This window comes from Berghia stephanieae, chromosome 2, assembly GCF_034508935.2.
Source record: "Berghia stephanieae isolate SIO BIC M18660-M18661 chromosome 2, UCSD_Bste_1.3, whole genome shotgun sequence".
NCBI classification, from domain to species: Eukaryota; Metazoa; Mollusca; class Gastropoda; order Nudibranchia; family Aeolidiidae; genus Berghia; species Berghia stephanieae.
In genome coordinates this window covers 60,581,912-60,594,037 of record NC_088361.1, presented here as the reverse complement: position 1 = coordinate 60,594,037, position 12,126 = coordinate 60,581,912, and the positions used below count along the sequence as shown (strand labels likewise).

Genomic DNA, 12,126 nt, shown 5'->3' with positions numbered 1-12,126 from the left:
ATCAAAATGGCTGCCTCAAAAATAACAAAGAGCTGAGTGACGGAAATTTCGTTCCTTCTACTTCTACAGAATATATGAAGTTGACGTCAATCGACTCTTTGTTACTTTTTTTTAGACCGTCGGTTGGGTGATTATATCTCACAAAAGTCCCTCTAACGGCCTATAAGAATATATTTTTTCTTTCTTTCTTTTTCTTTCCAACTGATTGTTTGATTGAAGATGACCTAAATGATATTTAACACTCCGGTAATCTAATATCGGTTATTAGACATAAAATATAAAGCACTAGGTAGTAAAACTTAGTGGCTATGTGGTCTTGTAGTATGAAACTCGTTTTCGGACTGAAAGGTTCAGGGTTCAAGTCTCGCTCTGAGCGGGGCATAGTTGAGTCCTTTGAAAATTCTCTTTACTCATATTTGCTCGCCTTAATCAAGTAAAACGAGGACCTGGCTATTAACAAGGTTGTCTCTGAAAAAAAAATGTAATATCGCCTAACAGGGGTCCCCCACACATTAAGCACTGCTATTGGCTTGAGATCCATTGTAAAGCGCTTTGAGCACGTTTAGTGAATATTGCCCAAATAAAATGCTAACGTTATGCTCAAGGAATATTAATATAGTTCAAAGTTGACGTCACTCAGGTCTTTGTTATTGTTTTTTGCCATACGCGTTTTTGAGTAATTCTCACTAAACTGTATTAACCAGACTATAAACGTTCAAGGTTACACATAGTTTTGTGTGTTGGTCCGTTATACTTCCGGATGGCAATGTTGTGAGCTTCTTAGCTAAGCGCATACTATCTATATCACAGAAAGAAATAAAATGACAAACTATTTAACCATACCTCAACGTTGGCAACATTCGGTTCCCCATCATGCAATTCCTCTCCCTTTTCAGAGTTGTCCACCTTCGAATCGTCCAATTTCAACGAGGATTTCATAGAATCCCCAACATTTTCACAATTACTCTCCATTGTCAACGAGTTCTCCGAAACGCTCAGCTTCGTCAAACTTTTATTGGGAATATTATCAACCTCATCATCATCATCGTCGTCGTCATCATCATTATCATCGTTATCTAAAACTTCCTCTAACAAAGGCATATCTATTAATGTATCGTCTTGATTTGCCATGCTAGGTTCGTAACACACTGATTTGTCATAAGTCTCTATAACTAGCACATCACCATTTCTAGGACTTCGGTCTAAGGAGTGTTTGTGAGGCAGATGGGGATTTTTACTAAAAGATCGAGTTGGACAACAAAATTGCAAAATTTGAAATGGTTGCAACAACGCAAGAGAGCTCCTGTTTGTTTGTCACAAAATAAGTTAAAACAAATTGTTTAAATTTAATAAATTATAATTTTTTAATAATAATAATAATAATAACAACAACAACAACAACAACAACAACAACAACAACAACAACAACAACAACAACATAATAATAATAATAATAATAATAATAATAATAATAATAATAATAATAATAATAATAATAATAATAATAATAATGGAATGCTGAAAACTTATATAGCGCTATAACTCTGAGACACCAGCCTCTACGCACTTAAATTACAAGAAACTGGACTCTAAGCGCTTAAATTACAAATTTCTTTGGCTGAAACATACTCATTCACACACACACACCCACCCACCCAACCACACACGCAAAACACAACATAATTCAGACGCCTACCTTTCTTCTCATACCATCTACTAAAATCGAAACATGTTTTAAGCGAACCATTCAAAATAGACAAAGATTCTTTTTCACGAATGCTCTGTGGCAAGGCGTTCCAAACAGAGGGTCCGAAATGAGAAAAGGATCTCATTCCAGCATTTTTGCGTATTCGAGGGACAACTAGTTTGGCGGAAGCCCTGTCCTAACGAAAGGGGCAGTGTTTTCAAGACAACGATGCACGAAAACACAAACTTTGAATGTAATCCTTTTCTCAACAGGCAGTCAATGCATATCATGAAGCAGAGGTCTAGCAGAATCACACCTACGCTTCGTGAATACTAGTCTGGCAGCGCTGTTCTTGACAATCTGAAGACGTCTCAGATTATTGCGAAACGCCAAACAGCATTACAATAATCCAATTTCGACAGCACGGACACAACCAGGTGTTTGGTCACATCCTCAGATATGAACCGTCTAACGGAAGCAATCTTTTTAGTTGGAAAAAGAGAGATCTAACCAAACTATTAACCTGATGCTCCATCGACAGTCCAGAGTCTAAGAATGTGCCGAGGTTTTTCACTTTGTCAACAATCAAATAATGATGTTACTCTATGTCAATATTGACAGTTAAGTGGACAGATATAATCAAAAGATATAATCAAATAATTTTTCTATCAATCTGCTAAGAGTTGATTTTACGTGCGCTCACAATACTAGATTCCATCACCAATAAAAACCAGATTTCCATTTAAAGAAAAAAAATCTTGTTATGCGTCCGAGGTCGTAGAAATCAAATCTATTCAGTCTTAAGGAAAGTTGATAGCTAAGAGTAATAAGTCATAGAAAAGTATCTTACAAGGCAATGTTTCTTGGGGAAAAAACACAAAAGAGCAAACGAAACTGATTTAAATGAAGAAAAGCATGTCAAGGGAACGATGAAAAGCCTTATATTCTTTGAGAAGAAATTAATTTGAAACTGAGATCAGTTTGATCAAATTACGGGACAATTAAATACAATTGAATCGAACGGGTGAAAAATTATCAAACTTGTTTGTCAAAACATACGCAGACAACAAACAGTTTCCATTGATTTTAAAAATCTGAACTTACGACTTGTGAGCTTTAGATGTTTTTGTTCTTTTTTTTTTCAAGAGAATAAAATGTCAAAAATTTTCAAACAGAGACTTCAATGAAGCTAAGAGCCACTCAAATCGATCGATATTTGAAAATACATCAAAATTAAAAAAAAAAGGTTTTATTAGAGGACAAGAAAAGCCATATTACTAAAGACCAAATTACAGGAGCTACATAATAGGTCTATGATAAAAATAGGAAAAGAATGTTGTTCAAACACATGTGAGAAAAGGTAGTCAAATACCGCACACACAAACACACCACGGCAATTAAGTGGAATTAATTCTAGGAAAATGTCACCACGAACACATCATCAAATACATTCTTTAATTATATTTTTTCTCAAACACAAAATACACAAAGCGTTACTCTGGTAAATCTTGATGGAACTAAATTGAATGTGGCACGAATCTTGATCGTCACAGAATGCATGCATGTTAATATAAATATAAAATATTATGTATGTAAAAATACCCTGATGAAACAGTCACACATCACTTGATTTCAAGCGTCAACTACCTCCCCCAATATCCTACTTCCCCTGGTAGACCCACCAAATTCAAGCATCGGTAACCCGGTCTTAAGTAATCAAACAATAAGCATATTATAAGAAAGTCAATTTCAACTTCACGAGATCAATTCTAATGGTACGAGATTGGTCGGTGGTGCGGACTAGTAGACAAATTATTGGGCCGTTTAAAAGGCATTCTCTCTTTTATAGTACAAAACATCGTAAGGAAAAGACATTTTAAAATCACACTACTACTACCGATGATCACCTCAATTCGCTATTGCAAGTATTAAAGTAAATTTTATTACCCTCTAATCCCCCCCCCCCCCCCCCCCCACCCTTCCCACCAAACGCTACTACTACCACCACTACTACTACTACTACTACTACTACTACTACTACTACTACTACTACTACTACTACTACTACTACTATCATAACTAGTATTACTATTACTACAATTACTACTACTACTACTACTACTACTACTACTACTACTACTACTACTACTACTACTACTACTACTACTACTACTTGAACAACAGCAACTACAACTACAAAACTACTTTAACAAAACTACAAAGTAAAAATAAACAAACCACAAATCAGTACCATGAACAACAGCAAATCCCTCGACGAAAGAAATTCATCCTCTAAAAACCAAAAAGAGAATCACACACTGAATATTGCAATGAGCCAACATATACAAACACAACAATCATAATTAGGTCTAAGATTTTTGGGGAAGATGATTTATCATTGGAAAATATAATATATACACAAATCACACCCAAGAACACTCCTGACAAGACGGAGTCTTATGACAACTCGAGACTAAATCGAAAACTATTCTTTACAGAAAAAAACCCCCAAAACAGCATAGACAGCATACCAAGCCCGTCTCTCAGAAGGTCAAGTCTCATACAATAGCCTGCATTATTTCAATATTCACGACTGAATGATTTTCAATAAAATCAAATGAATGTTGCACTGTATACAAATACTATACACCTTTATTGATACGATTTATAAATATATATATGAAAAATAAAAACAGAGAGACTGCGTTTTAACTTTCATACCATTGAATTCGCATTTAAGGAACAAGTAGATCAACATTGAATTGCGATAAAACTCACTCCAAATCTTTTAAAAAGTAATACATGAACATAGAGGAAAATAATAATTCCCGTTTCATCGACACTTTAGTGTTAACAAGAGGGTAAAACACAGATCTTAAGAGAGCAAGATTTAATTGATGGCAGGTTTTCTTTTCTGGGTTATTCCAGTCGGAACAGTGTTTCAAACTCAATCAGGCATAAAAACAACACAATGCGGTGTGGATTGAGACTTTTATAACTTTATCCAGAAAAACGTTGGCGCTTGAATTCAAGACAAATGCGCTACATTAGACATAAAATGCGCACAACTAGACACATGTCGAATTTGACGAAACGGGCTAATTTGCAATTTAAACATTGAATTATACCAATCCCTATTTATGAATACTTCGTTGAATTTTGAGTATAACTTTCTTTAAACAATAATAATTGAATAACGACATAATGATTTCAACGTTCTGTATAACACGTTTCTATCTACTAAATGCTGTTTCAAGTTCCCCTTTCCCTTATATAACATGTATTATAACTCAGGTTGTGACCTATACGTTTTCACTTGATCAACTTGTTTGTATTGGCACACAGCTATGTTACAATGCTGTTCTAGGTCACCGATATGTACCAAATACGGCACCATTCTCTTCAATCGGGGCCAATTTCAATGAATATTTTGAGTCTCAGTGATCTTAACCAGTTAACTGCCGTACTCTAGAAAGATAGTTATTTAAAAATTTGGCCAGAAAACTCGTCATTCAAGTGTCGACTGATTTAAATGACACCTTATCTCGGTAAACACTCTTAAACCTTGGACATCGCAACATTTGTAACGTGCATTGAGCAAATCACGGTGATGAAAATGCGCGATACTTGCCATGTATAATAATAATAATAATAATAATAATAATAATAATAATAATAATAATAATAATAATAATAATAACAATAATAATAATAATAATAATAATAATAATAATAATAATAATAAATAATAAATAATAATAATAATAATTATTATTATTATTATTATTATCATCATCATCATCATCATCATCATTATTTTTATACATACAAGATATGAAGTGAATAGAAAAGTGCCAGAAGACAATAGAGAATAAAAAATTTTTCGCGGCGGTGGTGGGGTTCGAACCTGCGACCTTATTGGTACGACAACTCCGCCTGGCAGGTGAGAGCGTGGCTCTACCGTGTGAGCTATCCACGAACACAAAAATATTCGTTTCAAACCCAAAGTCATTACTAGATCCCTCTCTCACCCACTTCTTGAGACCGCCGATTCGTTCGTACACCACCATCGCGAATAATTTTGACCAGCAGTTAAGCTTAATAGCCAATATTCTCAACACAAACATATAACATAGAAACGATTGAGACATTGAGTATGCTCCGGTGTATGGGGTGAATTTTTAATTCAGAAAAGTGAGTGGAGCAGGCACTTATGTTGGTAACAACAAGATATGAAGTGAATAGAAAAGTGCCAGAAGACAATAGAGAATAAAAATTTTTCGCGGCGGTGGTGGGGTTCGAACCTGCGACCTTATTGGTACGACAACTCCGCCTGGCAGGTGAGAGCGTGGCTCTACCGTGTGAGCTATCCACGAACACAAAAATATTCGTTTCAAACCCAAAGTCATTACTAGATCCCTCTCTCACCCACTTCTTGAGACCGCCGATTCGTTCGTACACCACCATCGCGAATAATTTTGACCAGCAGTTAAGCTTAATAGCCAATATTCTCAACACAAACATATAACATAGAAACGATTGAGACATTGAGTATGCTCCGGTGTATGGGGTGAATTTTTAATTCAGAAAAGTGAGTGGAGCAGGCACTTATGTTGGTAACAACAAGATATGAAGTGAATAGAAAAGTGCCAGAAGACAATATATTACATATCCAATCGGATTTCTTGTATAAAAATTTCAGCAACATTCAACAACGGAAATAGACATTATAGGACATGTTCCAGATACTTCCCATTTCGCACCAGACATGTTTTGATCTTATGCGTGACATTTACGATAACACGTTCACATTGTTCGTTGGAAATGTCTCATGAAGTCTTTGAAAAAGGGCTGCACGACCAGAAGTAACGGAATAGGCTTCCTGGAGTTACCAAGGCATCACCGGACCCTTTTTCTTCCTGGACGAACACGAGACTAATGGCCAACTCAGAACGATACTTGGGAGTTCTGTCAAAGTCTTGGAGGAGTCTTGGTCGGTATGTTGTCTCTCTTGAAAGACAATAACAATATTTTAAACAAGATAGTGCTGCTCCCACGTGCCTAAATCTGTAATGCAACGGCCAACCATCTCGCCGACATTGTCATCTGTCGTGGGACAGGAAACATATAGCTGCAAATAGCCATGGCTTCAGTCCTCTTGATTTCCATTTATGGGGATATCTAAAAGACAAAGTGTTCGGCGAAAGCTTTGAGAACATTCTTCAATTGAAACAAGTCATCACTATTGTAACCAGATACATTTCCAAAGAACAACGTGAGCGTGTTTTGGCAAAATTCACGCATAGAATCAGAAAGTGTCTTGAGAGAACTGGGAAGCATCTGGAACATGTCTTATAATGTCTATTTCCGTTGTTGAATGTTGCTGAGATTTATATACAAGTGATCCGATTAGATATGTAAGAAATATGTGAAGTCTGAAACTTTTAACCTGTTTACTTTTGATTTTATTGGCATTTGTTTGGAGCCCACTTTTTCTGGTCACCTGGTACATGCATACATATATACACATATATACACACATACACACACGCACACACACACACACACACACAGACAAAGAGAGAAAGAAAGAAAGAAAGAAAGAAAGAGAGAGAGAGAGAGAGAGAGAGAGAGAGAGAGAGAGAGAGAGAGAGAGAGAGAGAGAGAGAGAGAGAGAGAGAGAGAAGACTGCAGGGCATTGACTTGTTATTACCATTAACTATGCAGACATCATGTGACTGACACACATATAGGGAAATAAAAATAGAGAACAGAAAGTGCATTCAACCAGCTAGTCATAATAATATATAAGTATGATTCGCTTGATAAAATAATCTGTAGTCACAAACAACAGAGAATTTATGTTTTGAAAAAAATAGCAAAACAGGTTGAAACTGGAGAGAAAATTACATACAACTGAACCATTGATGTTGATGATGATGTTATCACACAGTAATCACATTATAAACCATCGATCAACGAGCGGCATTCCCAATCGATGTAGTGTGTTGAACAATTTACATCAAGCATTACAGCATCCAAGGACGCAGCAATTGTAAGCAGACAAGGGCGATATTGCCATTTTGTGGATGATAGTAATTAAATAAAAAATGACGACAACAATGATGCTGATTATATAGATGATGAAGATGATGATGATGATGATGATGCTGACGATTATGAAGATGATAATGATAATGGCGATACCATCATCATCATCATCGTCATCATCATCAGTTGTAGTAGTAGTTGTGGCAGTGGTAGTAGTGGTGGGGGTGGTAGTAGTGGTGGGGGTGGTAGTAGTAGTAGTAGTAGTAGTAGTAGTAGTAGTAGTAGTAGTAGTAGTAGTAGTAGTAGTAGTAGTAGTAGTAGTAGTAGTAGTTGTTTTATTATTATTATTATTATTATTATTATTATTATTATTATTATTATTATTATTATTAGTAGTAGTAGTAGTAGTAACAGTAGTAGCAGTAAAAGTAGTAGTAGTAGAAATAGTAGTAGTAGTAGTAGTAGTAGTAGTAGTAGTAGTAGTAGTAGTAGTAGTAGTAGTAGTAGTAGTAGTAGTAGTCGTAGTAGAAGTAGTAGTAGTAGTAGTAGTAGTAGTAGTAGTAGTAGTAGTAGTAGTAGTAGTAGTAATTGTTGTAGAAGAAGCACAAGTAGTTGTTTTAGTAGTAGTGGTAGTAGCAAGCCTTTGTAAAGGACTTTGTGCACATAATTTAGTGGATACTAATCTATATAAAAGGTCTCGTTAAAATATTAATGATAGTGGAAGTGTTGATGGAAATGGTTAGGGAAAGCAGTTATTATATTTGCTGTCATTGTTGATTTGTGTTATCAATTTATCATTTTTTGGTAGTATGTTGTGTCAGGATGAAATGTAAACATATATATTTCCAGGTCTGATAACCGAACGCAATTATGGGCTTGTTTCAACATTGTTATTATGGATAATATTTTGCGTTGGTTTGAGAGTATTTCCATTACAACAATGAGCCCATAACAATTTGGCTTATCAGACACGTTGGAAGTAGCCCATTATAATATTTAATATCTATGAGTGACAAAGACGACGATGGTAATTGAGGGATCGTAAAAAATATAAATAACAACGACGAAACAGACAGCAATGAAAAGAGAATAGCTAAGAATTACGCTTACAAGAGGCCGAGATAAAAGAAGAACAGGCACACAAATCAAAGACAAAACAATTCATCAATTTAAAAAATACTTGCACTAATTCCGAATATAAACATGAGAAGCAGGAAATATTACCTTTAACCCCCCCCCCCCCCCCAAAAAAAAGTTTTAAAAAAAGTAACAAAACAACCAAACCAAACACAATCAAAACAAAAACAACCCCCCAAAGAACCGAAATACATACACAACCCCCCCCCCCCCCCCCCCCCCCCCCCCCAAAAAAAAACAAAAAAACAACAACAATAAAAAAACAAACAAAAAAACCAAAACAAACACACAGACATATACACAAAAGTAAAATAAAAATCCCAACCAATCAAACAAAACAAACAAATAAAAAACAAAAAAACAAAACAAAAACAAGGAAACACAAACCAAAACAACCCCCCCCCCCCCCCAAGACAATAGTCAACACTAAACCGAGGGTATCTTTTATCTTGAACGCCAGCAATGAACTCAAATAAATTCATCGGGAGTGGGAAAACACATAAATAGGTAGCCAGAACAATATAGCTATAACTCACATAGCAGAAATCCTAAACCATGAATTTTATCTTCAAGCACTACTCATTCCCACAATACCGACAATTAACAAATAAATTAGTGAATATAAACACTGCGGACACACTGAAGAAAATCTTTGATCATTATCTGCTTGCACTTATTTACATTACCGTATTCATATAATTCAACACTTGGTATAAACAAAACACAGAAACACAACAAGCCAGGAAAAGACCTACGCATTAACGACAGGCTGTGTTCTAAGTAAGAAATCAGTATTAACACGTCGGATAAATGTTATTCTACCCGACCTATACTCTATCCCGCCTACTCTAATGAAATACACCAACCATAAAATCATCTTATAGAACATAAGCTACCCTACCAAATACATATAGACATAAAATAAAATGCTGACCGTTCTTCAAACTTTCCCATAGCTCCTTGTCAAGTTCTTCACACATGCCGCACCCACCTGTAAGATCGTCAAACAAACACTAAAAAAAGTTGGCACATAGAACCAACTTCACCAACATTGGTACTTCATGACAGAAATTGTGGTACTAAGATTTGTTAAGAATGTTTACCGAGTACGTTAAAACATACAGACCCATCTATGTACGTTGAGATCTACTTTCCCAGTGTATAGTAGCGGACCAATCGAGTCACGGGCACTATTCAAACTATAATATTATGAGTCATGAGCATAGTATTCATACGTCTGAACTTAAGTTTGAAGTCTTGTTTTCAAATAGCCTATGCCTATTGAGACCCGTGTCTTTCAGTCTTCTGCTAAAACCACCCATACCATACGTTTTCAAATTTCAAACAAAACAGTCACTGAGTGAAGATCGCGGCATCCCAATGAAAGCCACTTTGGACCTTCAGAATATGTCAATTGCTTGTAGGAAAGGTACTGAGACCTGTGCAAATCCATGGGAATCCACAGCGCATTGTGAAACTTTCAAAACATGAATTAAGACTAGACTTTGAAAGCAATGAAGCTTGTCGTGTCCACTGACTTTATAGATTTAGACTACAAGATTGGATACTGATTTTTATAACTTACAGTTTTCTCTTGACAACTGTGTTTTTTTTTTATTAAGAACGATATCGAATATTGTGAAAAGAAAATAGTGACCGTGGTTATATCGCTGCTACACATAATATAGAGTGGGATTAAGGATATTCAAATATGCTTGCAAAAGGTCGTCCGCTCATCATCTATTCTTAAAAATCTATAATTTAGTTTCATACGTCTTTCCAGTAAGTACAAAAGCTTATGGACAAACATTATCGATGGCTATGACATTCAATATGCACAATAAAGAAGAAGCATACACTGCCAATGAGATCGGCCGGATTTCGACACCAGAATATCATTGACTATAAGCCAGACGACCTTGACAGGTTAAATTTTATGACACAGATTATATATATATCCAATTCAACTTGTCTCAGTTGGTATTTATAACTTATTTTCATTGGTCGTTTCATAAAGTTGAGCCTATAATTTGTCCCAAAATATTACGACCCTTAATATCCTTTACACGAGATATCATGGACAGGATGCTTTGTTGCATATTTGTGCTGCGTTGATCAGTTGTTCATCTATATTTTATTAAAGAAAGTAAATAGAATTAAAAGGAAAAAAATTAGAGAAGTTAAGATTAACTTTGTGTGTCGTGAATGGGAGATAATTAAAAACTATAAATTATAATATGGATAATAAGAGTAAAAGAAATGTATCCCGAAAAACCACTACCGTCATTTTCGTACCTTAGACAGTCAAACGCATGTGTTTTTCCCCTCCCTTCTTCAACATATTTGTATTTCCAAGGCGACTTCTTTTTTCTTTACCTATCGTTATGAAAGAAAAAAAAGCAAACAATACGTCATATCCAGAGACCAACAATAAACGCACAGTAAACGGTGTAGATTTCAAACTTAGTCCACTAACACATTGAATACACCAACACATCGAAACTAGAAATAAGAAACGCACAACAAACACCTAGATACATTAAATTGACATTAAGAGTTTAATAGGATGGCCAGAATAGGCGTAAGCCCTATCTACTTTTTGTTTGGATGCTGGGATACATGGAAAATTTGGTTGCTGGACGGACGTGTTTACAGTAGAAACAGGGAGGGAGGGAATTCTGGCAGGCCATAATGAGGCCATAATATGGTATGGAAAATAAAGAATGAGGTAAGAAATGGGGCCTATTTAAAAAGCAAACTAGTTTCTACGTTTTATGGGCCAGTAGGACAAAACGTTACGCAGATTTCATCCGCCCAACAAACAAAGAATAAGTTTGTATTTATTGTGAGGTGGACTCTGAAGGTGGCTTGTTTGGGGAAATGTCTTAACGATGAGCTCATCTCGTAATGTCAAATTTGGGTTGATCTTAACAAGTGTGTATGAAACGGTCCCTGTTCCCGAATTTCTCAATTTGATATGGACCGATCACTTTAAGAGTTTAACGTCAAAGAACGACTTCCACAATTCAAGCAGGATTGCCGTTCTCTTCATTAGTTCAAAAGTGTTAAATGCTCTTTCTTAAACGTGTGTAGAAGGATTCATCGCCTTTGAACCCTCATCATGCGAAGTCTCAGGTTTGAGATCGATCGATGTTTGAAGGACGAATTGTCAGGCCAAATTTTCAAATACGAGTTCTTCCAGAGTGCGGCAGTTAAATATTTAAGAATAATCTCCGTTAAGGCATAATGGA

The 12,126-nt window shown here is 35.7% G+C and overlaps 1 protein-coding gene across 7 annotated transcripts in view; it reads right to left on the bottom strand.

Annotated features, from left to right (window-relative positions):
- LOC144965266 (tripartite motif-containing protein 59-like) overlaps positions 1-12,126 on the bottom strand; it is a 59,089-nt gene that overhangs the window by 16,763 nt on the left and 30,200 nt on the right. The window contains exons 1-2 of one of the 7 annotated variants that reach the window (XM_078900418.1): positions 3,185-3,438; positions 844-1,237 (exon numbers count right to left, since the gene is read on the bottom strand). The exons of 4 other annotated variants lie outside the window; for them this stretch is intronic. In XM_078900418.1, coding sequence (XP_078756544.1) covers positions 844-1,131 — 288 coding nt within the window. In that variant the 5' untranslated portion in view covers positions 1,132-1,237; positions 3,185-3,438. Of the gene's footprint in view, positions 1-843; positions 1,253-3,184; positions 3,439-12,126 lie in introns of those variants that run through there. 2 more of the 7 variants (XM_078900419.1, XM_078900420.1) reach the window with 2 other exon arrangements.